The sequence below is a fragment of the Petaurus breviceps genome, unplaced genomic scaffold (assembly GCF_028583685.1).
Source record: "Petaurus breviceps papuanus isolate PSGF00001 unplaced genomic scaffold, PetGlider_PUasm1.0 90823, whole genome shotgun sequence".
Classification (NCBI taxonomy): domain Eukaryota; kingdom Metazoa; phylum Chordata; class Mammalia; order Diprotodontia; family Petauridae; genus Petaurus; species Petaurus breviceps.
In genome coordinates, this window is record NW_027187352.1 from 20,770,594 (window position 1) to 20,795,172 (window position 24,579).

At 34.2% G+C, this 24,579-nt stretch overlaps 1 protein-coding gene across 2 annotated transcripts in view; it reads left to right on the forward strand.

Annotated features, from left to right (window-relative positions):
• LOC138148347 (transmembrane protein 135-like) overlaps positions 1–21,449 on the forward strand; it is a 147,186-nt gene extending 125,737 nt beyond the window's left edge. The window contains exon 6 of one of the 2 annotated variants that reach the window (XR_011165035.1): positions 20,077–21,449. Coding sequence is in view for 1 of the 2 variants with exons in the window: in XM_069071041.1 (XP_068927142.1) it covers positions 20,077–20,187 (111 nt within the window). In the remaining variant the exon portion in view is untranslated. The remainder of the gene's footprint in view (positions 1–20,076) is intronic. The other variant, XM_069071041.1, reaches the window with a different exon arrangement.
• The last annotated feature ends 3,130 nt before the right edge of the window (positions 21,450–24,579 follow it).

Here is a 24,579-nt window from a genome sequence, read left to right on the forward strand (position 1 = left end):
GAACAAAAAGTATCACATATAAGTGTATAAAATGAAGAGGAAGGAAAAATTTTTATTAGGTATATTATAACTGATTTAATATTCCTGACTGCATACCTCTAGATAATTTTTTTTGGTTTGACTAGGTCATACACACATGTAGAGAGAGTTACACACATATGTACACATATATACACATGTTTATGTATTTGTGTGTATATATGCAGGTGTATATTATATCTATACACACACTTACACACATACTACACATACATACACATACACACATGGGGATGTATAGGGATTGTGGAGTAGTTTAAATTGGAAATGAAGTATTTAGACAAAAATGTTTTAAAGAGTTTCATTACACGTATTTATACATTGATTTTGCACAAGTAATGCCCATTAAGCAAACAAAGATTGTAAGAGTATTCTCTCTGACAAAAGTGTTATATTAAATTTCAAGGAGTCATATATATATATATATGTGTATATATATATATTACCATTAAAGCCTAATTCTCATTCGACATATACAATAAGAGATCAGATGTTATGGGGTAAGAAATATTCAATCGTTAGCGTTTTTAATAGCTAAGGAGGGGAATTTCTGGCAGAGTCTACGACTTAGAGAGGAAAGCAGGGTCTTTACCATAGTGAGTGTCTGTCTAGGTAATAGGCAGTGAGGTTTTGAATATTAGGTATTGAATATGGTCAGGGCAATACAGTAGCTGTGGAGTGATACCAGGTGTCAGCAATAAGAGGATCAAAGAATAAATGAATCACAGTCAGTCACATAAGAATGCAAGTGGAAGAAAGAAACCAAAGTTGAACTATCATTGAAGTGAGCCAGGGAATTATAGAAGTTTAAGGCAAACCAGCAAGCAGAGAGCAAATAACCAACTAATTGTGATAGTTTTAACAGGTGTACCCTGGTCTCACCTCTCTGTATCTGTATTTATATGCATATATAGATAACGTTTGATTCAGATCAGAACTCCCAGTGCCTTCTTATCACAGTGGATAGACTGCTAGGCCTGGAGTCAGAAGACCAAGGTTCTAATTTGACCTCTGACACTAGCTGTGTGATTCTGTGCAAGTCACTTAACCTTAGTTTTATCAACTGTAAAATAAAAATAATAAAAGCACCCACCTTGCAGGGTTGTTGTGAAGGTCAAGTGAGATAATATTTGTAAAATGCTTAGCACAGAACCTGTCATGTAGTAGGTGCTATATAAACATTTATCCTCTTCCTCTTTCCTTCTGCTTCCTTTGTTCCTTTCCTAATGTTATTTAGTCATATCTTTTCCTCTTATTCCATTTGTGATATCTTTCCATGACAGCTCCATACAGAATCCATATGCACACAAACACACACAAATGAATTCATTGAGCTTCATGTTCAGTTGTGTGTTGTATTTCGCAATATAGAAATAGGGTTAAGGATTGGACCAGTGATTTCATTAGTATAAGGACCTTCTGGTTGACAAAACTCTCTCCCAGTGCAGGTCAGTACCTTCCCTACAACTTAGAGAATAGGAGAATTTCCTAAGCACTGTGACTTATGTCACTTGCTTAGATTTAGCCACATAGTCAGAGTCACAACTTGAATCTGAATCTTTTGGCTCTTTTCCTAGGTATATTCACTGTGCCATACTGCCTCATATATGAAATAAATACAAGATAGTTATGAGGGGAAGATACTAGCAGGTTAGGGGAACAAGAAAGAACACATGAGGGGCAGGTAGGTGGCACAGTGAATACAGCACCAACCCTGGAGACACTTGACACTAGCTGTATGACCTTGGGCAAGTCACAACCCCAATTGCCTTGCCTTCCCCTCCGCCCCCCCCATGAAAGAAAGAAAGAGAGAGAGAAAGAAGAGAAAGAAAAAAGAACACATGTAGGAGGTGACATAATCTTCTTTTTAAAGGAAACTAGAGATTGTAAAAGGAAGAGGTGAGGTTATTTGGCTGTAGTTATGTGTACTCCATGCTTTGGGTTTTGCCTTTTCACTTTGTATTATTTCATAAAGGGCTTTCAGATTTCTTTGGCTTCCTCATTCTTGTCAGTCCTAATTACACCATGATATTCCATTAAGTCAGTGTACCTCACTTTGCAATTGTTGGATATTTAGATTTCAGCTGTTTTTATGTAGTCAATCTGACTAGCTAGCTTTTTTGTTATATAAAAATTTTCAGGATAAATTCTAACATAATATTTTATATACTTTTAACATGTTTGGCAAGTATATCTTGTAAATGCTTGAGTATTTCTTTTTCAACTAAATAATTTTTTTTAAAAGAAATCAGTTAGTAGCCAAAATAGTATTTGTTTTTCTCAGCCTCTCTCAGTTGCCTGATTCTGAAGATGTGGCATACTCTAGAAAAGTTCTTAGTTTGACAAATAATATTTTGAAGTGCCTACTAGGTTCTTAGCACTGTACTGAACACATAGTGAAAGCCTTCTCCTTTGCTTTTATATATTTTGTGTGTGTGTTTGTGGGGGGGGGGCGGTATGTGGGAGGGTGGGCTGAGAGTGCGATGTTATTTGGTTAAGGCTAGTTCTTCCTGAATATGTCCTTTTACTTAACTGTAACTTCTTTTTATCTTCTGGGTTTATCTATAGTGAAAATGTCAATAAAGATATGGCTCTATTTCTATAGTAGTGTTAGTGCTTTCATTGTTAGATAATGATTACACAGCAGCTAGCTAGCACAGTGGGTAGAGTGCTAGGCCAAGAGTCAGGAAGACATCTTCATGAGTTCAAATTTGGCTTCAGACACTTACTAGCTGTGTGACACTGGGCAAGTCATTTAACCCTATTTGCTTCAGTTTTCACTTCTTTAAAATGAGCTGGAGAAAGGAAATGGCAAACCACTCGAATATCTTTACCAAGAAAATCCCAAATGGGGTCAGAAAGAGTCACTCAGCCACGACTGAACAATATGACTCAACCACAACACTTTAAAAGGACCTGTTGTTAAATTAAGGCTTATAGAATTGTAAGAACTATCTTACTACTTGTGTCCTTTGCCCTCTTTTCTGGCAACAGAATTTTTGTATTTGACAGAGTTTTAAACTTGGAGTCAAGAGATGGGTTCCACTCCTTCTTTTAGTTATGTAGACTCAGGAAATTCAGTTATCTCCTCAGTATACAGTTATCCCTTCCACATCATGGGTATTAGGGGTGCACTGTTCCTGTGATATGAAAAAAGCTGCATGCAATTTTTTGGCCCTCCAAAAAAAGAGGTCTGCATTTTTCTTTTTCTTTTATGGAGTGTTTACAGTACATTATTGTAAAGTTTGGGTTAAGTATTTGGTCATAAGGTATATGTAGGTGAGTGTTAAGTAAAAATACTGTACATATATTTCCAAATTTCTTAACTTTTTCTGTGTCATTTGTGACTTCCTCAAAATTTCCCCTAAATTTCTATTTAATTTCTTATGTCAACCCATAATATATCAAAACCATGATGGGATATGTTGTGATGTGGAAGGGATAACTGTAATGTAGATAATAATAAATAAACTGTAAGCTATCTCACAGAACATTTTTGAGTATAGTTCGAATGACTTGTAAACTGGGATACTATTGTGGTATAAGAAATGATAAAAGAAATGGTTTTAGAAGAACCTGAAGAGACTTTTATGATCATTTCACAGAATGAAATGAGCAGAAGTAGAACAGTTTATATTATAATCTCAGAATTGTAATGATGACCAATTTTGAAAGACTTAAGAACTCGTGATTCCAGAAGAATAATGACAAAAAACTTAGCCATGTTCTGTCAGAAGCAGTCAACTGCCATGTAGAATGAGACCCTCAGGTTTGGGTCTGGCCAATGTGAAATATTGTTTTGTCTATGTTTATTTGCTGAAAAAATTTTGTTATTGTTTTCCTTTGTTTGGGAGTTTGGGTGGGGTGATGGAAGGGTAAGAAGAGTGAGGGGAAAAAATAAATGCTTAACATTTGTAAAGAAATAAAATAAAATTAAAACATTATCTGTTATATATTTAGGTGTTTTTGAATTGCTTATTAGTTACCTTTAAAGGAGATCCCTATGCCAATATGCTGTCATAATATCGTGTTAATTGTATTTGGCAAGACTGTTGGAAATAGCATTAAACTGTCTGTCTTGCATTAATATGATGCTGAAATGTCATTGAAAAGTTACTCAGTTCTGTAATTATTTTGCAGCTGACAAAAGGATAGACAATATTCATTATTATTTATTAGATGTCATGGTATCTGAAAGATAATTTAAATTGACAAGATTAATTTTTTGAGCAATAAATAAATTTTTTTCAAAATATAAAACATTTATCTTTTTTATGGGTCAGAAATGGCACTCTGAAGTGAAAACCAGGATCTGCAGATGAGAAAAAGAAGCAGGTGCTTTGTGGTTTGCCTCTATTTTTTAAAAAAATGAATTTACCTTAACTTAGACGAGATTATGTTTCTTTGTACTAAAACCCTTATGGTGATTTTTTAAAAAATTCAATATTGCCCACAAATAATCAGAGAAAAGCAAAATTATTCATGTAGATTACACCTAAGTGTTAGTGATGTATTTTTCATATGTGTAAGTAGGCCGTTGAGACAGATTCTGCTTTAGATTTATTATGAAGAAATAGATTTTTAGGGCTTTATGTATAGAATGCTGATTTAAGTTGTCACTTCTGTTCTTTAGATAGTTATACAGTATGGTTTTAAGCTATCAGTAACTTAAATTTACATGCAGTGGTTTATTTTTTTCCTGTAATGTAAAAATCAGTCATACAGTTTCTAAGTTATTCTCGCAATATTCATGAATGATAGCCAGCTTTCTGATCCATATTTTACAGATAAACTCACCCTGAATAAAGATATGATTTGCCTGAAGTTAATTATTTACCTTAGTATCAAGACCTGTGGAAGAGCACTAGAACTTTGACTACACATTCAGTATTTTTTTTTTTTTTTGGTTAAGCTAGGCGATGTGTCTGATGTCACTGGTGGATAAATTTTGCCTTTTTTCCCCTTTTCTTTAAGTTTCATTATTTTCAAAGAGGTAACACAGAACATAACAGTATATTATTCTGTCATGTCACATCAAATAGAACATGACAGAACATAGATTTATAAAAACATACACATTTCAGTTGGAGCCAGATGACTGTTATCAATTTGGAAACACATATTCAAACCATCTGCTTATAGTTTAAGTTCTTGGATAACTTACTAACCCACATCTCTAAACAGAGGTAGCATTCTCTGTATCTTTAAAACCACTGCCTAGTTTCCACACAACTTCCATATGTAATGCATATTTCAAGTGGGTTGAATCAAAAGAGATTGTGACATTTACTAACTCTATAAAACAAGTTGATTTAATTAACCATTAACAACTAACAGCTTTAGCTGACAAATTATACTTCCTGTGTGTGACACTATTGGAATATACAGTACAACATAGTTGTTCACACTTTGGGAAACCCCCACAAAATCAATAAAAGCATCACTTAATTACTATAGGAACCAGTCACTGGTTCCTCTAGTGTGTGAGGTGATGTATGTGTGCTGGCAAGTGAGTTATTATATAGTACTGCTTATGATGTAGCATTTCTGGCACTGTTGAATCATGGTTTGAATTTTTTTTTTCATTGTTAGGAAGTGAGAAATTGAATCATTGAAAAATCATTCTTTCATTCAGCTAACATTTATTATGCATCTACTGTGTATGGAACACTGTGAAAGGTTCTGGGGGTGATACATAATACACTCATATATTCTCTTAAGAACTTTGAGGATCTGTGATTTTATTGTATTTTCTCTATCAGTTCAGGTCAAATCACACCTCACATCTTTGGAGAGCTGCAGGGTTTAAAAAAAAACTCATTGACTTGTGGCCAAGTTGGTTATGTTTTTCTTTGAAGTTAGCTAGATAGGTTTGTTCTTGGATAGCAGACATATAATGTGTCATCAGGCATATATGTTACTACTTTCCAATTGCTAAAGGATGTGTTCTTCTTAGTTTTCTAGAAATCATGGTCACCATGCTACAGTGAGGTTTTATAATTTGACTGTAGTGGACATCTTATAATGTTTCGCAACATGTTATTTGATTTATAAAGTAGAATAACGGTCCTTTTTATTCTTCTGTGTCTGATGAATGTTGTAAGCATTAACAAATGACTATAAAGCATGATACAGAGACAAAGTTTTATAGAGGTGTTATAGAATTCGTTTTCTTTTTGTGTCCTCAGTAATTAAAAATTGAATTTATCCATGTGTTTATAATGGAGAAGTAGTCCTGCATCTCATCATCCCTGCAGGTATCACTATGTTAATATATTGACAAGATTTGATAAAACAGTTTGCCTGTTGCTTAATATGTAGTAGTCATATATATATTCATATTTAAAATAAGGTGCAAGTGAAGTGTGACCTAAGATCTTATACATTTCACCAGGTACATTGTTTGATAATTAAAATTCAAAGTGAAAATATTAATTGTGACTTCTGTCCTTCTATTCTTCTTCCAACTCTTAGGTTGGTCACAAACTGAGTTTTAAGTTTAGGTTGTTTGCAAATAGATCAACTTAGTATTGATGGCATACACTGAGTTACTATTATCTGAAGTCTCTGCAATGAATAAACAAAATAGAAATAGCAATATTAATTTCACAGTGTCTAAATGCAGAGGCAAAATGAAATAGTGGAGAAAGCTTTCTCCCTGGGGTCAGAAAGATTTGGATTGAAGTCCTGCATCTCCCACCTGCCCTCAGTGTGAGTCCTGGTACGTTACTTAACCTCTCAGTGTCCTGGACAACTGTCAGTTACATCTCTTTCAGATGGTAAGGAGGATGGATATATTGGGGAATGTGGTTGCTATAAAAACTAAAGATAGCAATCAAAATGTATTTTTACAAAAAATATAGGATCCTTAAACCTACATAGGAATGTTCACATTTTAAAATAAAACTATTTCTCTTTTAAAATAATTTTTATCAGTCTCTTTTCTGTTACATCATCATAGTTACCCAAAGTATTCCCCCCTCCTCTTTACAGAGAGTCATCCCATATAAGAAACTATTTTTATAAGGAAAAAACTGTCAGCAGAACTGATGATTACATTGAAAAAGTCTGAAAATATGTGCAATGTGTAGCACCTGTGGACGTCCTACCTTCATGGAGAACTAGGTTGGGGGCTAACATCTCACATCTCTACATTCAAGTCTTGTTGAAACTTTATAATTTTGTCACACTTAACTTTTGATTATTTTTCGTATGTAGTTTTTTTCATCTGTATTATTGTAGTTGCTGTATATATTTTTTTCTTAGCTCTACTTCACTCTGCATAAATTCACGTAGATCTTTTCTCTACCTCTGTATTTATCATGTACATTATTTCTTATGGACAGCTTGGTGATGCAGTGGATATGAATCTAGGTGCAGAGTCAGGAAGACCTGAGTTCAAGTTTGACCTTAGGCACTTAGTAGCTGTGTGAGCTTGGCCAAGTCACTTAATCTGATTGTGTCAAGTTTCCCCAACTGCAAGTGAGAGTAATAGTAGCATCTACTTTCCATAGTTGTTTTTAGGATCGAATGAAATAATTAAGTTCTTACTACAGTTCCTAGTACATAATAAGTGTTATATTGTTAGCTATCATCATCATCACCCCACAGTAATATTCTATTACTTTAATCTTCAATGATTTATTTAGCTATTTCCCAATTGATGGATTTGTGCTTTTAAAAAAAATTTCTTTGCTATAAAAAATAGTGCTTCTTTGAATATTTTGATGTACATGGGGACTTTCTTCTTATCAGTGACTTCTTTGGGGGTATAAACCCAGTAATGTTGTCTTTGGATATGGTCAGTTTAGTCACTTTGTTTGCAAAATTCCAAATTGTTTTCCAAAATGCTTATATCATTTCACAGCTTCACTAACAGTGTATTAATGTGCCTATCCTACAACCCTTCTAACTTTGACGACTGCAATTTTTGTCCATTTGCAGGGTGAAAGCTTGTGAGATGAAATCTTTGGGTTGTTTTGATTCACATTTCTCTTATATTAGTGATATGGATCATTCATCTTTATATCACATTCATGTCTGTATTCTTTCCCTTCTATTCAGTGAACCATGCAACAGTGAATTAGAAAGAGAGAGAAAAAATCAATTCAGCAAAATCAGTGAACACACTGACTGTCTTACAGCTTATAGAGTATTTCATCTCTAGTCTCCCACCTCAGCAATATAGGAATAGAAGTAGATTCCAGAACCAACTTTTTAAAAATTATAACTACTCAGGATTCAAATTCATTTTAAAATCCTATTTATATCATTGTTTCTATTGTTGATGTTGTTTTTCTGGTTTGCTTAATATGAATCTTCTCATTCTTCTCTGAATTCTCCATAATTGTAGTTTTAGATGGCATAGTAATATTCCATTATGTTCAAGTATCAGAATTTGTTTAGCTGTCTCCCCCTTGATAAGCACCAACTTTTTCCTGTTATTTGTTACCAAAATAAAATATTATTTTAAATAATTTGATATATGTAGGATCTGTCTGTCTTTAACCTCTTCACAGAATATACCTCCAAGTGTGAACTGTAGGCCAAAAGATATGATAATTTTAGTCACTTTAAAAAAAACAAACAACTAATTTCAAGTGACTTTCTTGAATGGGTGGAGCAAAACTCAATGCCACCAATAGTGTATTAGTCTTAATGCTTTCTACAGCCCCTCCTACATTGACTATCTTTTATTATTTTTCTAATTTGCTTGAAGAGAAATCTTAGATTTATTTTGATTTTCATTTTTCTTGTTAATATTGATTTATAACATTCATTTAAGTGATTGTGAAAATTTGCAGCTCTTTTCATAACTTTATTCATATTCTTTGATTGCTTATCCATTGGGGATGGGTCCTATTCTTAGATATTTGTATTAAATCCTCATGTCTTATGAAAATTAGGTCCTTTTCAGATATATTTGATGAAAATTTTTTTTTTCCAATTCATGTTTTCCTTATCCTAGCAGCATTGATTTTGTTGGTGCAAAAACTTTACAGTTTCATTTAGTTATTTTTGTCTTTTGTGATTATCCCTATTGTGGTATTTTTTCTGTCTTTCCTCTGTGTGTGGAATACTCTTCTTAACTTTGTCTACTGACTTCCTTGGCTTCTTTTAAGACCTTACTAAAGTCTCTTTTACAAGAAGGCTTTCCCAACTCGTCTTCTTAACTCTGTTTTCTTTCTTCTGTCAATTATTTCCTGTTTATCCTATGGATAGCTTATTTTGTACATATTTATTTGCATTAGATAATTGTAATGGCAAGCACAGAAGTAGTTCACACCTTGTTTCATTTATTGAATTAACACCTTGTTTCAGTCTGTTAAGAAACAGAACATGTGAACTCCACAACTTGTGAACTCCTGGGGAGGAGCTAATGACTATAAAAGGAGAGCTGTAGGGCTAGAGACAGGATGAGCTGAAAAGAGGGCTCTTGTGGTGGCAGAGTCAAGGGGAATATTTATGGTATCCCAGTACTCTATTTGTCTGCTCTGTCTGTGTTGATATTTGTTTGTGATGCTTTGTACAAAAAATTACTGGAAGCCCTGAAAGAGGATTTTCTGGTTGTATGTTTACAGAAGTCCTGGAAGAGGGTTTTGAAGGTCCTGGGACTTTACTGATAATTTGTGCTGACCTCTTGGACCTTGTTTGTGGGTCAGTGTTGATGATTTGTGTTGAGTTCTCAGACCTTGTTGGTGGGTCTGAGTTGATTTCACAGGCAGATAGTGAATTGATGATGGTGCCGGCAATGTGCATGAATAGTATGGTAGCTCTGTTAAGCTTTGTCTTCCCAGAAACAGGAACTGTGAAGGACTTGAGGTGAACTGGACACTGTGAACTTTAATATGGAATGGAAACTGGACAAAGAACTTGACAAGGAGCTGGACAAGGAACTGAGAGCTGCCTGCCTTTGAATCCAGGTGACAGTTGGAGTTGGGACCATGGAAGAGGAACCATGGAAACTGAGAACCAACCTCAAGTCAAATTGCAAGAAGACTTTACTGGGATATTGTGTACTGACTGAGAAGATTGTGATTTACATGTGACCAAGGGGTGGATGGCTTGTGTATTTTCCACTACCCCTTAAGAGTGTATTGAGTAGTGACTAATGACTGAGTAGTGACTGATGATTGAATAGTGACTGATTTGTAAATTAGTATGCCTCATGAGTGGAGAACTTTGACTATTATATTTTGTGACCCTTAAGGAGACCTCCATAAGGATGATTGAATGATTAAGTTGATCCAATGATTGAGTTACTGTTTTACTAAATAATTATGATTATACTTTGTTGAAAACTTTGTGACCACAGTGGTGAAAACTGTGGCCATTTTCTGTGATAAGTTGTAATTTTGTGAATGCTGTACCTTGATTTTCTGTGCATGTTTTGCTTTGATTTGTTATTTAATAGAGTGTTCACTATACTATATAATCAGAGCCTTGAAAGCTATTCACATCAGCATTCTTCTGGAAGGGGTCTTGCATATAGTAGGCAATTAATAAATGCCAGTTGATTGAATTTCCTTCCATAGTCAAAGTTGTGGGGGGGAAAAAAACTACCACCATTAGTTTTCCTTCAATTTTTGTTTATATGGTCTGTTAAATTTGAATATCCCTTTTGAACTTACTGAGTATACTGTGTAAGGGACTGGTCTAAATTAGCTTTTTGCCAGACTGCTTTCCAGTTTTTCCAATAGTTATTGTCAAACAAGGAGTTCTTTCCTAATTAATTTATATTCTTGCAGTTATTGATTACTTGGTTATTGAGGTCTCCCCACACTTGATTCTTGCTTATGATGTCTTTTTCACTGATCTACTTTGATAATTTTAATCCACTTCCAAATAATTTTTAATAATCTTTTACTTATTTTGAGTTCTTTTCACCTTTTTCTTTTGAGAGGCAATTACAGTGAAGTGACTTGGTTAGGGTCACACAGCTAGTAAGTATCAGAGGTGGAATTTGAACTCAGGTCCTCCTGACTCCAGGCCTGGTGCTCTGTCTACTGTGCCACCTAGCTGCCCCTCATTTACCTTTTACATAAAATACATTTTAATATAACTCAGATAAGTAAAAATCTACTTTATTCTCTGGCAGGGAAATTTTAAAAAAGACATTAACAGCTGATTTGTTTAATTATTTTTTAATTTGTGTTTTATCATTCTGAGATTTGTACATTTATAAATGTAATAATAATAACAACTATAAGCATAATTATAATCTTGTTCCTTGATATTTTTAATTCCCCTTTCAATGTATTGGATTTAGGAAGATGGAACAGCTATAAGTATAATAAAATACATTTCTTTTTCCTCATAAAGATGTCTGTGATATGCTTTATTTGTTTGCTGATTTTACTTCTTTGGAAAAAATCAATACATTGATAATTGGTGCATTTCTTTTGCTAGGGATACATCATTGTCTCCTTATTGTCTCCTGCATAACATAAACACTTTTAAAAAGCAATGAAATACCTTGTTCTACCTAGTAAAGTGGTTTTAAAGTGGTTCATCCCATATTACATTTACATTCTTATCTATCTTGCCTCTTTTGTGACTTATACCTTAAATGGGCTTGTGACTGATACAGAAATTGGCATCCTTTTCACTTCCATATCTGAAAACACTCAATTTACTTCAAAGCCCAATTCAAGTTGCTATCTCCCTAATTTTCCCAAGTTTCTTGTCTCCAAGTAACCCCAAGTTACTTAATGTTCACTTGACATATAGTTTGTATCTACTTATCTGAGTACGTTTTTCCTGCTAGTCAAGTATTAAGCTCCATGAGGTCAGGGACGGTTTGGTTTATGTCATTAGAGTTATGGTGCTTATTATAATGTTTTGCTTGTGGTAGACTCATAATGATTATTTAATGAATGAATCAGTCAGTGACTCTTTGCCCTTGACTTTGTGAGGTGACTTCATTTAGAGGTATGTAGTTTTTGCATGGTATCTTAGATTTTATTATACAAATACAAAAGAATAAAGGGGTAAAATGTGAGTAAATGTGGTTTACCTACTTCTGTTAACATACTTCTTGCCATGTGATGTTTAGCTATCCCTGTTGACAGAACAATGATTTAAACCTTTATTTCAGGAAATATTAGGAAATTATAGTAAAAATATTCATTACTTTCAGATAATTTTTCAACATCAATAAAATATCTTTAACACCATACCTGTAATGAAGAAACTTAATTTTTCTTTGGTCACACAGAACTTTGCCTTAATTATAGGGTTCTTTTAAGTTTTATTCTAGTTAACAGAATTTTGGATAGATCCATTTTTATTGTAATTTGTCTACAAATTGTTTCTTAAATTCACACCTTTTAGATTTTTCAGTGATATGGTCCTTCAGAATACTATAACAATTTAAAAAGTAGCAGTATATTAAGCCATTAGTTCTTTTAAAATAAATTTTGGAATAATAGAGTAATGGAATTACTGGGCACTAAGAATAAAAACCAGCTTAATAAATTTGACTCCTTGGTTTTTGTTGTGTTAGTCCTTCATTTTCTAAGAGGACCATGCCATCAGGGAAATGATGACATGGCTTGCAGTTGACTTTGATTTCAGTGAGGGAGGTCTGTGTAAGGTCACCAGCCTCACTTTCTCCTCCATAGCCATCTGGGTCCAGTAGCCAGATATTCATCAGGACCACTGGAGATGGCCCAGGATGCCCTTTTAGGCGAAGGCCTTTTCAGGATCTCACTTTGAGTGAGGTAATGCCCATTCAGTGAATAGACTTCTTTAAGAAGTCTAAATATAAAAAAGCTATTTGAAAATATTAAATTTCATAAAATGACACTTTCTACATTTTTTTCCCTTTTGGACTACTTAAATGATGTTATTTTCTAGGAACTTATTTTCAATCACTCAAGGACTTCTGCATAGCCTCTTATCTGCCTTTCTCCCATTTTAGCAAAAAGTTATATTCCTAATATTAATCTCATTAGTAGTGCTAAATGTGTCTTGAGAGTAAAGTTTCAACCTAGAAATTTCTGATGCTAGATGCAAATTACAAGTGCCAAGAATTAACCTTATATATCAGTATGTCTGACATTTCTCAGTAGTTGTGTGAGAATAAGTGTATTAAAGGAAATATCTAAGGTTAAAAGGAAGTTGTACAAACCATTGCTTTTCTATAGAAAAAGAAAAGAAAGCTTAGCTGTATTAACACAGTGTTCCATTGCATGAAGACATTCTTCATCAGAAAGAAGCTAGTTCTGATGGGCATAGAAGTTTGAGTGAAGTCCTTGGTTTCCTTCATCTTTTGAGATAGTGAAGAATTCTTGCACTCTTTGGGGTGTAAGCACTTTGATTCTAGGCTGTTATGCTCCTGTTGCATACTCCTACAAACATTTTCTCTTCCTTGGTTTCCCTCTTTGTATCCCCATATAATGGGAATGTAAATTTAAAGATCTTCCCTGCCCCTAGGCTAAAGTGCACCTGGATCCTGGGGTGGGAGGCTTGCTTTTCAATAAATACTTTTTGATTGGCCAGTGGGTCCAAAAGGTTGTTACATTCTCTGAGCCAGGAGAAGGCTATATAAGCCCTGATGTGAGGCTTTGTTTTGGGGTTCACTTTGAGAAGTGTTCTGTGATTTGATATGGATTCTGGGAAGCCGTTGTCTAGAGCCCCCCGGCTTTGAAAAACCCAGATGTTGATTTGGTATGAATGTAATGGTTGGACAGTTTGGAAAGCTGTCTACTTGATCTGTTTCTGTCTGTATATTCTGAAGTTCGGGGTGCTGACCTCTTTCCCCTGAACTAGGTAAATGATACATGTTTGAGTGATTAAAGTAAGCTTGTTAACCCATTTTGAGTTACTTTCCTTTATCAAAGCAGATCCAAGAACCTGTATTGGCAGCAAACCCTGAGGACGCTTGGGGTGCTTGCCGCTACACCCCAATACATAGTTATTACACCTCAGAAATATAAACCATTGTATTTTTTAAAAATCAGACATGTAGTTTAAATTCAGTATGTATTAAGTTGAATATAGTAAATATTTAAAAGCCTGCTATATAAGATAACATACCTCTTGCCCTGTGGTTTTTGACTATCCCTGTTGACAGAACCATGATTTAAACCTTTATTTCAGGAAATACTAGGAAATTATAGTAAAAATATTCATTATTTTCAGATAACTTTTCAGATAATTTGAACATTAATAAAATATCTTTAACACTATACCTGTCAAGTTGAGGAATTTGAGCCCAGAAAAGAAGGCAGTATATTATAATAGTAAAAAGAGCAGAGACTCAGAGACAAGGCTCAGATGAAATAACTCTTACATGAGATCTCTACTGATCTCAGTTTCTGATATGTTCAAAGTAATGACTTTATTTAGCATATATTTAAAAATTTATTACTCAGTTTACATGTTGTTTCTTCCTGGAATAATTTAAGTCATTTGAAGTTAGGGCACTTATATTTTATCCTTTGCATGTAGCACGGAGTCTAGAATACAGTAATTTCTTAAAAGAAGTGCATATTTGTGGTAGCTCCATCAGAACTGAAGGAATAGGGGTGGCATCCTGCTGTGACCATTTTTGTACCCTCATAAGTCACTTGGTCAGGGAACAAAGCCAGTGAAAATTGAATCCCTTTGTGTGAAGGAGGATGAGACAGTATTGAGGTGCAGCTCCTGGGGAAACTGCTATCTACAGAGAAGGAAGAAAAAAGTGGATGATAGCAGGATAGAAGAAAAATGACTGAAATTACTAGAGATCTCAGACAGAAGAAAATTTTTTCAAAGATTTTGAGCAGAATCAGATAAACCAAATAAGAAGATATTCATAAAAAAGGAATATGGCCTCAGAATTATCTATATGAATTCAGACATCTGTAATGGTAATTTGAAGACCCTTTTTTGTATTGGCAAGGAAGCAGGTACTTAGTAACTAATCAAACCTCAGTGAAAGAAACAGAAGGTATCAACCCCTGTTCCTGACATAACAGGAAGGGGTTGACTGAAACAGGAAGTAGCTAATGCTATCTATGTAAGAAAAGCCCCAGAGAGGCACAGTCAGAATTTCTTTTAGATAAGAATCTGGTGGCAGAAGCTGTTCTGCTGGAGAGAGAATTGAGAACTAAGCCAGAATTTCCTGAGAACTCGTGGTGGTGGAACTTCTTCTGAACTGGAGCCCAGGAGCCCCTTCCTCCCAGGATGCATAAGGTGATTCTGATTTTTTGAACGAGCTGCAGAAGACTGAAGAAGCCTGACTGGGATGCAGGGACTTTGTCTGTTTGTGGCTTGGTTGAGCCTTGAATTCCCAGGAGCAGAAATTGTGAAGTATTTGAGATGGACTGGACCCTGTGAACTTCATTGTGGAGCAGGCCCTACCCAGAGAGCTGGACAAGGAACTGGGAGCTGTCTGCCATTGAACCCAGGTGACAGTCTGGTGAATCCAGGTAGAATCTGGGACCATGGAAGGGGATCCAGGGAATCTGAGAACCTGCCTCAAGTCAAGATGAAAAAAACCTCATTGTGGGTACTGAGTAGTGATGAAATTGTAGTTTACTAGTGACCCTAGGGATGGAGGTTTTGTGTATTTTCTAATGATTATACTTAGTGATTAATGATTCTTAGTAATTGATTGTTGAATAAGTGACTGATTGAGTTAATTTAGTGTGCCCCATGAGTGGAAGACTTTAACTATTATACTTTGAAATGATTATTCTTTGTTCTAAATATTGTGACCACTTTGGTGAGAACTATGTGGCCAATTTAATGATAAGCTGTTGTGAATACTATATTGTGATTTTCTGTGATAAGTTGTAACATTGTGAATGCTGTACCTTGATTTTCTATGAATGTTTTGCTTTGATTTGTTATGGAATAAATAGAGTGTTCACTATACTGTGTAATCAGAAGCTTAAAAGTTGTTCACAGTAGCATTCTTCTGGAAAGCTGCTAGTGCATGGCATTACAACATCTCTGAATAAATATTGGAGGACAAAGGAAAATGAGGTGGAGAATCCTAAAAGACTTCGAAGAGAGGATGGAACCACAGCAAGATGTTCCAGAATAAATTAAGTGAGAAATAAGAATTATGAAAGCAGAATTTATAGCCTGTTAGCAGAACAGGAAAACTTGAATACATAGTCGTAATCTTCACCAAAGAAAGGAAAGAGTGATCAGCTAGTTGAGAATGCAAATATATTGGGTGTAAAGGACAGTTTGGAAGAAGAGAAGCAAAAAGAAATGACAGTAAAAGAAAATAATCTCCACACAAGCAAAACCTTTCTTCAAAGATGGTGTGCTTTGAGACAACTTACAGTTTCCCAAGCCAAAAACCCCAAATATCATAATGCAAAGAATAATACCAAAAATACTGTCCAGAACTTCTGAAAGCAGAAAACAATGTGCCAATCCAGAGAATCCATAGATTTTTTCCAGGAAAAAAATACCCTTTGCTTCAAACTCCAAGAACATATAGTGGTTGAGTCGAACAATTCCAATGACAACAACTTTTGCAAGCAACCAGAAGAGACTTTTCAAATATAAAGGAGAGGAAAAGTTCTAATATCACAAGACTGCTATATTCACCAAAACTCTAGGCAGCAATGAAATGATGTGTTCTCAAGAGCAGAGGAGCTCAACATGCAACACAAGGGGTTCTACCCTGCAAGCCTGAGTCTAAACATAATGAAAAAGTGACTGATCAGTTTTTTTTTTTTTAAAAGCTAGAGACATTTGAAGCATTCCTACAAAGAACAGTGGACCTGAAGTAATTTTTTGTTTCTTTTATACCCCAAACAAAAGAAGTACAAGAAAGGTAAACAGATAAAAGAACCAGTGAAGGCATGGGTAATTCACATGTAACAGAGTAATTTATTTATCCCAGACAGGAAGGGAAAGTAAAACTAGAAAGTGAGATACCTTTAGGGTTAACAGAAACAACAATGACAAATAATAAAATCCATTAAGAAATTTATGTCTAAAAGTAGAAAACCAGAAATAAAAAGTTATGGTAGAGGGACAAGCCAGAAATATCATCAACTAAACACCACAATACCCTGACAATGGGTGAATCTATATTTTTTGTGAAAATGTTGACAATACCATCCTTGTTTTCATATTGGCAGTTGTAACCTATCAGTTAAGACTCTAAAAAATCATTTTCAATTCCTATACCTTTCTGCAATAAGGTAAATTTTTGCGGGAGGTGGGGTGGGGTGGGGGAAGGAGTTGGCACCAAGAGCTGGAGAGATCAGGAAATTGCTAGTAAAGGATGTTATATGTGAGCTGAACCTTGAAGGAACCAGGTCAGTGGCAGAGGTGAAGAAGGGAGTTTATTCCAGGCATGGGGGACAGCCTTTGCTGTGAGGGTAGACCAGGGGTGAGCAACCTGCTACCTCGAGGCCTTTTGTGGCCCGCTGACTGAATCCAAACTTCATGGAACAAATCCTCTTCATAAAAGATTTTGTTCTGTAAAACTTGGATTTATAAAAGGCCACACCCAAGGACCTAGAAGGCCACATGTGGCCTTGAGGCTGCAGGTTCCCCACCCCTGCGTAAATTTGAATGCATGAAGGGGGAATAATATAGCATGTCCCCAAAGTTTCAGTGCAGTTTAAAAATATTAATGTTTAATATTTAATAGTTATTAAAGCTTAAATAATATTTAATCTGATATCATTTAATTATCAAAAGTAATATCAAGTAATTATTTTTGATATTCAAATAACAATTCATTATTTACTTAATAGCTATTAAGTCTTAAAAACTGCTCTAAGACTTTCCTGACATTCCTGGAAAGGTCATAGCCAGGTTGTGAAGAGCCTTAAGTACATAACAAAGGCAATTATATTTCCTCCTAGGGGTTAGAGAGACCTGTTTTATCTTAGTTTTACTAATTTTGTGCTCTCAGATAAATCACTGAATTTGGATCTCAGTTTCCTCATCTGTAAAATTAGAGGTTTAGATGAGGTGATTTCTACAGTTCCTTCAGATGTACTGTCATGCTAATGAAAGCAGAACAAATATTTAATAAGTGTGTATGATATGCCAGGTACCATGATAAGAGCTTTACGGATATTATTATTTGATCCTTACAACAAGTCTGGGAGGTAGGTTGCTTTATTATCTCAGTTTTACATTTGAAAAAAAAAACCTGAGGCAGACTGGTTAAGTGACTTGCTCAGGGTCACACAGTTAGCAAGTGTCTGAGGTCACATTTAAACTCAGGTTTTCTTGAGTCCAGGCCCAGTGCTCCATCCAGTGTACCACTTAGCTTCTTCTGCAAAAAATATCATTGAAGCTGAAATTTCATTCATTTTGAGCCCCCTATAATATCACAGAATTAGTTAGAAGGGTAAAATGAACTTGATAAGTGCTTGTCCAGCCTTTGATGACCTTCACTGAGGGGGATGCCACTACCTCTTGAAACATTCCATTGTACATTTCTGTTACTTTAAAACTAAATTTAACTTTTTGCAACTTTTCCCTATTGCTTCTATTTCTGTCCTCTGGGGCCAAGTACTGTATAATTTCCTTTCTTAGTGGCATTCTCAGTTACTTGAAAATAGCTATCATGCATGCTACCCAAGTTGCCTTTTCTCCAGTTCATATATTTTTAGTTCTTTCCTTTGATATTTATGACATGATCTCTGAGACCTTCAGTGGACTGCTTGATTCTACTAGACATTCTCCAGCTTATCAATGTCTTTCCCAAAATGTGGAATCTGAGACTTGAATACAGCATGCCAGATGTGGTCCATCTAAGGAAAGAGTATTATGAGCTCTACAGTCTTGGATAACTATGCTTTTCAGTACAGCCTAAGATTAGATTAATGGTTGCTTTTTTGTCGCGGGGGGGGGGGCGGGGAAGTCATATAATTGTCTTCATAATGAATGTTTAGAGCATTAAAACTGAAGATTCCTTTAAGATGGTCTTGTGTCTAGCCCTGTCTCCCTCATCTGATACTTATATGCATATTTCTTGAGCCTTATGTTCATGACTTTAAAAGTTAAGAAGCATAAGTATAATCTTGTTAGTGCCACCATTTTAGTCTATCAGAAGACTTTTGGATCTTGACTATCATAAAATGTGATAGCTATACCTCAGCTTTGTGGCATTTATAAGTTTAATAAACATACAATCTGTACATTTATTCAAGTTATTGATATTGTAGAGTACAGAGCAAAGAATGGTTGGAAACTCCACTAAAGGCCTTCTTCCAAGTTTATGTGGAATAATTAATGACCATTTTGGAGCTAGCCATTTCAGCTAGTTCCAATCTATATAATTGTACTGTAGTCTAGTCTACATATTTCCATCTTCTCCACAAGAGTAGAATAAAAGATTTATCTTCAGTCATTCAAAATTTTATCTTTTAATCAATTGATATGATTAGAACCAGGGATACTATTCTAATTAAGAGATTCTGATTCTTATGTCATATTAAGGATGGGATGTTTGTATTATGATATTGCTGAGTAAATTGATGATGATGATGATTCTTTTTTGAAATGTATTGATATATTTTTACATAATCTTCATTTCTGTATACATGTCCCATACTCAGAGAGCTGTTGATAAACAAATCCTTTTAAAAAAAGTTCAGCAAAACTGAACAACACTACACCTGTGTTTGTGGTATTTGTGGTTCTCCACCTGCATAATTTTCACCTCTGCAAAGAAGGGAGAAGGTTCATTTTCTCATTTGTTCTCCAGGACAAAACTTCTTTTTTAATATAATTATACAGCATTCACTTTGATTTTTTTTTTATTCTTTCCATTTCTACTGTTGTACTCCTTGTGTATATTATTTTCCCTGGATCTGTTTTTTTTAATTCCACACCACTTCCTACAAGTTTCCCTTATTTCTTTGAATTCCTTATATTCATACTTTCTTACTGTGCAATGATAGCCTATTAATTTTATGTGTCACAATTTGTTTAGCCATTCCTCAATTGATAGATTGAGTATCAATAAATGGTTTTTATTTCTGTGTATTTTATGATGATATAAAAGCTTACTATCTTTTAATAATAATTTAAAATATTACTTCTCATTTTTAATTACAGGCCACAGAAACATTGTTTCGAATGGGAGTAGCAAGAGGAACCATCACAACTTTAAGAAATGGAGAAGTGAGTTCAAAATATTGTTTTACTTTGAAATTCTCAGTTTGTTAGGTAGTCATTTCTTTCTTTGATCAATAGCGTGTGCATCATGATTGCTTGGATTATATAATGCAATCATAAGTCCCTTTTTTGACAAAGAACAGAAACCAAAGTACTTTTTAAAAAATTGTAAATAAACATAGTTTTTACATGTATGCTTTTAAATTAGTTTTATTGATGCCTTTTTTCTTTACACCAACTTAATTTCAGCCCCAGATTGAATCCTCCTTTGTGACAAATAAAAAATTAAACATACTGACTGATATTTGATGGTGTGTACATTATTCTACCCTGGTAATCTCCCTCCACCTCCCTTTTCTCCCAAGCAGGGAAGAAGAGAGAAGGCATATATTTCATTATCTTTCCTTTGAGACATTCATTGATTTTTCTGTTGCTCCATCTGACTTTCTTTTAAGTAATTTTTCATTTACATTTTTGTCTGCATATATATTGTTTTCTTAGTTCTAATTTTGCTCTGCTGATCAGTTCTTACAAATCTCATATTTTTCTGAATTATTTGTCTTAGACCATTTCTTAAGACATAATAATACCATTTTTGAGTATGTTCATTGACTTTAGTTTTTTTTAGCCATTTTTTATTTCAAAGACTGTTGCAATGAGTATTTTGATATATTTTAGACCTTTGTTTCTTTAGAGTATATATCTGGTAGTGAGAATCATAGAATGAAAAATATAGATAATTTAGTCATTTTTCTTACAAAGTTCCAGATTAAAATCCAGAGTGGCTCATCCCTTAAATGGATTCTCTCAGAATTGCATTAATCTGCTTGGTAGAGTTGGCGGCAGCTTCTTTTAAGGATAGCTTTTTCAATAGTGACTATTCCCATATTTTATGTATAATATGTATATCTGTATGCATATCTGCCAAAGTAATATTCCTGGAATATAGATTTGACTCTGCCACTCCCTTGCTTTATAAACTCCCTTAGCTTCTTATTACTCATAGAGCCAAGCAGAAACCCCTGTTTGGCATTTAAAACCTTTCCCAGCCTACCTTTAATGTCTTTGCATCTAGATTAGACTTTACTCCCTTCTGCATACTCTTCTGTCCAGCTCAACGGGACTTTTTGCAATTATTCCTCCCCTGTGCTACTATATCTCCTTTTCCATGCCTTTCCACAGGCTCTCTTCTATGCCTGGAATGTAATCCCTTTTCCCTTTGCTTCTTAGAATTCTTGCTTTTCCTTCAAAATTCAACTTAAACATCATCTCTTAAGTATGGCCTTTACTAATTATCCCTAGTTCACCCCCTCCATTCACCTTGTATTTATTTTGTTCATATTTAAATAATTTTTTGTTTATTCTGTTATGTGACATATTGTCTCATAAAAATGTTATTAGCATGTTGAGCAGGGGGGATTATTTCATTTTGTCTTTTTTAGTTTCAAAACTTAGTATGTTTTTTTTAGCATATAATAGATATTTAATAAGTGCTTAATGATGGATTGGTACTATATATATACTGTGGATATATATGTTATATGTTTATGTATATGTATATAAGTATATAGTACTTTAATAAGTATTTTTTGAATTTCTAAAGTGTGTCTTGTTTTGTCAGAAGCAATATACAGTGATGAAATCTATGGCTTTCCTAGGATGAAGTTATAATCTAGTTGTAATTTGGAAACAATTCTTCTTTAGCTCTACTTTCTGACTTCCCTTACTTCTTCAAGGCATAGCTCAAATGTTGTCTTGTGGAAGATGCTTTTTCTCATGTTTCTCCTACTCCCCCAAATGCCTTCCCTCTGAGCTTACCTCCATTTTATCCCATATATATATATATATATTTTTTTTTTTTGTATGAGCACATTGTTTACATATTATCTCCCCCATTAGAGTTGAATATTTGAGGACAGGGACCATTTTTCCCTTTGTGTTCCCAGTGCTTATGTGATACAGTGTCTAGCACATAGTAAGCACTTAATAAATGCTTGTTGACTTACAAAGTAACAAAACATGCATGATAGTATAGTATAAATTATACAGGTCAGAATGGCAAAATCAGAAGAATGTAATCAGAGTGGAATTGAATGGATCAAGAAAGACATTGTGGAAGATTCTGAGTCTTGAATGAATAATTATTATGGGAAAAATGTTAAGTATCTTGTGTAATGATTTCTCAAGGGTCCACTTTAAAAAATTACTGTCCTAAAAGACAGGGACTGACTTATTTTGGCTTAATGAACAATAATACTGTTATTGTAATTGTATTTTGGTAAATAGAAACTAACAGTGCCCTCTCCAGTCTAATGTTTGTATGACATCATACCATGCCTATAGATCATTTAATCAAGAACATCCCTTATTATATAAAAGGAATATGCAATCACAGTGAGAATAAAAGCATACCAAAGAAAACCTTAGGTTTATATTGTAAAATGGACTACATTAAATATTTTCTATTGATGCAGTTTTCCTAGTAATTCAGAGCTTCAGTTAGTAAAAAATACTTCCAAGTATGACCAACTGCTGGCCTTTCAGTGTTCAGATTTGGGAACTTATCTTGTCTTACAGAGTCAGATGATTTTTTTCTTCTTAGATTCAGTTTTTAAATGATAATAAACCAAAGCACTTTGGAGGTGAAAGGGTCCTTTATCATTTTAAAGATAAAACTGAGGCTCAGAAAAAGATTAAGTGATATTCCCAGTTCACAAAGGTATTTAGTAGTATGATCAGAATTTCAATTCACAACCTTGAATCTAGCTCTCTGGACTTCTACTTCTTTACCTTTTGAAATGACTTAACTTTTGAATGACTTAGAATCTGGATTAGGGGCCTTTAAATAGAATTTAAAAACTGATTGCTTGGAATTCATGTTTTTATAGGAGGAATATTGCCTCATGTGGTTTGAAGTTAAAATTATGATTATTACTTGAATAGATTTTGTTTTTTGAATCACTACAGATTGTGAATTAAGAGTTAACTGGATTCCAAGGCAAACAATATAACTCTCAACTAAAACACAATTAACAGCAGATTTTTACTTTTGGACTTCTAAAGCATTGGTGCCCATATTTAAGAATTGAAGAAACTGAGGAGCAGTGTAAGTGATTTACTAATAGTCATAAAGCTAGGTGGCATTCCCACTCAGCTACTTGGCTCTAAGTTTGTTGTTCTTTTCTACCATACCACATTGCCTCCACAAAGATCAGTAATTCAAGTAAGTGCTACATTCAATGTGAGATGTACAGACCAAGGAAGACAGGATCACTCCCAATGAGAGTGTTAAAGGCAAGGCTGATCATGGAGCAGGTGGCTGATGCAAAGCCCTTCTTCATGGATGAGTATAGCCACAATATCTCCAAGTTGGCCGTTTGCAAATAAACTAATTTAACTTGTTTAACTTAAATATTAAAGAAATTGATTTAACAAGTGTTAAATTTGAAAAGAATAAAAATTCAAGATGCTCATTTTTACATACCATTGTTCTGGTTGTCTCTTTTAAGGATAAAGCAGAACTAAACTTTTACTTGCCTTATATGCACAGTTTCAGATGAACTTTCGTTAGAAGTATTTGTATACATTTTGTCTTATCCCATTATAAGTTCATTGAGAACCAGGACTTTTTTTTTTTAATTTTCTTATTCTCCTGACAGCGAGGTTCTATTAGAGGAGATAGGACATTGGATTTAGAATTAGAAATACTTGAGTTTGAATATTCCTCAGATGTTTATTATATATATATTACCCTGGGCAAGTCACTAATAGCTCTCAGCCTCAGTTTTCTCCTCTGTAAAATAAGTACAAAATAGCATCTATTTTACAAGTTTTAATGAGAATCGAATGAGATAATATTTGCAAATTGTAAAGTGCTATGTAAATAGTAGTTATTACTGTTATTTCAGATTGTAGGTTGCTGAATAGATTATTATTGATTGGTTAGTTGGTAGAATGAATGAAAGAAATAAAAAACAATTACTGTGATAATTTATACTTTACTTATTTTTCTCTTCCTACTAAGTAAATGCTCAACCACCCTGCTCTGCACCTCTCCTTTACCCTCAAATTAGGATGTGATATATTAATAATGATTGATTCAAGTTAAATATTTCTACAGTTATTTATAATTGATTTATCAGTGATGGGATATATTTGAATACTCATAGAGGACTTGGATCTTTAGTTTGTCCTAGCTTTTAGAGTTCCTTGTCTTCTTGTTGTTTTGGTATTCTCTCCTAAGAAGGTCCTCAGGATTAGGCTTAATGTCTTTCCAACTGCCAGAGATCCTGTCATTCTAGTCTTCCTTTTCACACAGCCATCAGAACTCAATTTTTAATTCATCCTCTACTATTTTTGTTCTTGAGATTTAACGTATTAACCTGAGTTAACCTTTTTTAGGCTTTTCCCTTTCCCATCCACCTGACAAAATAATCCTCCCAA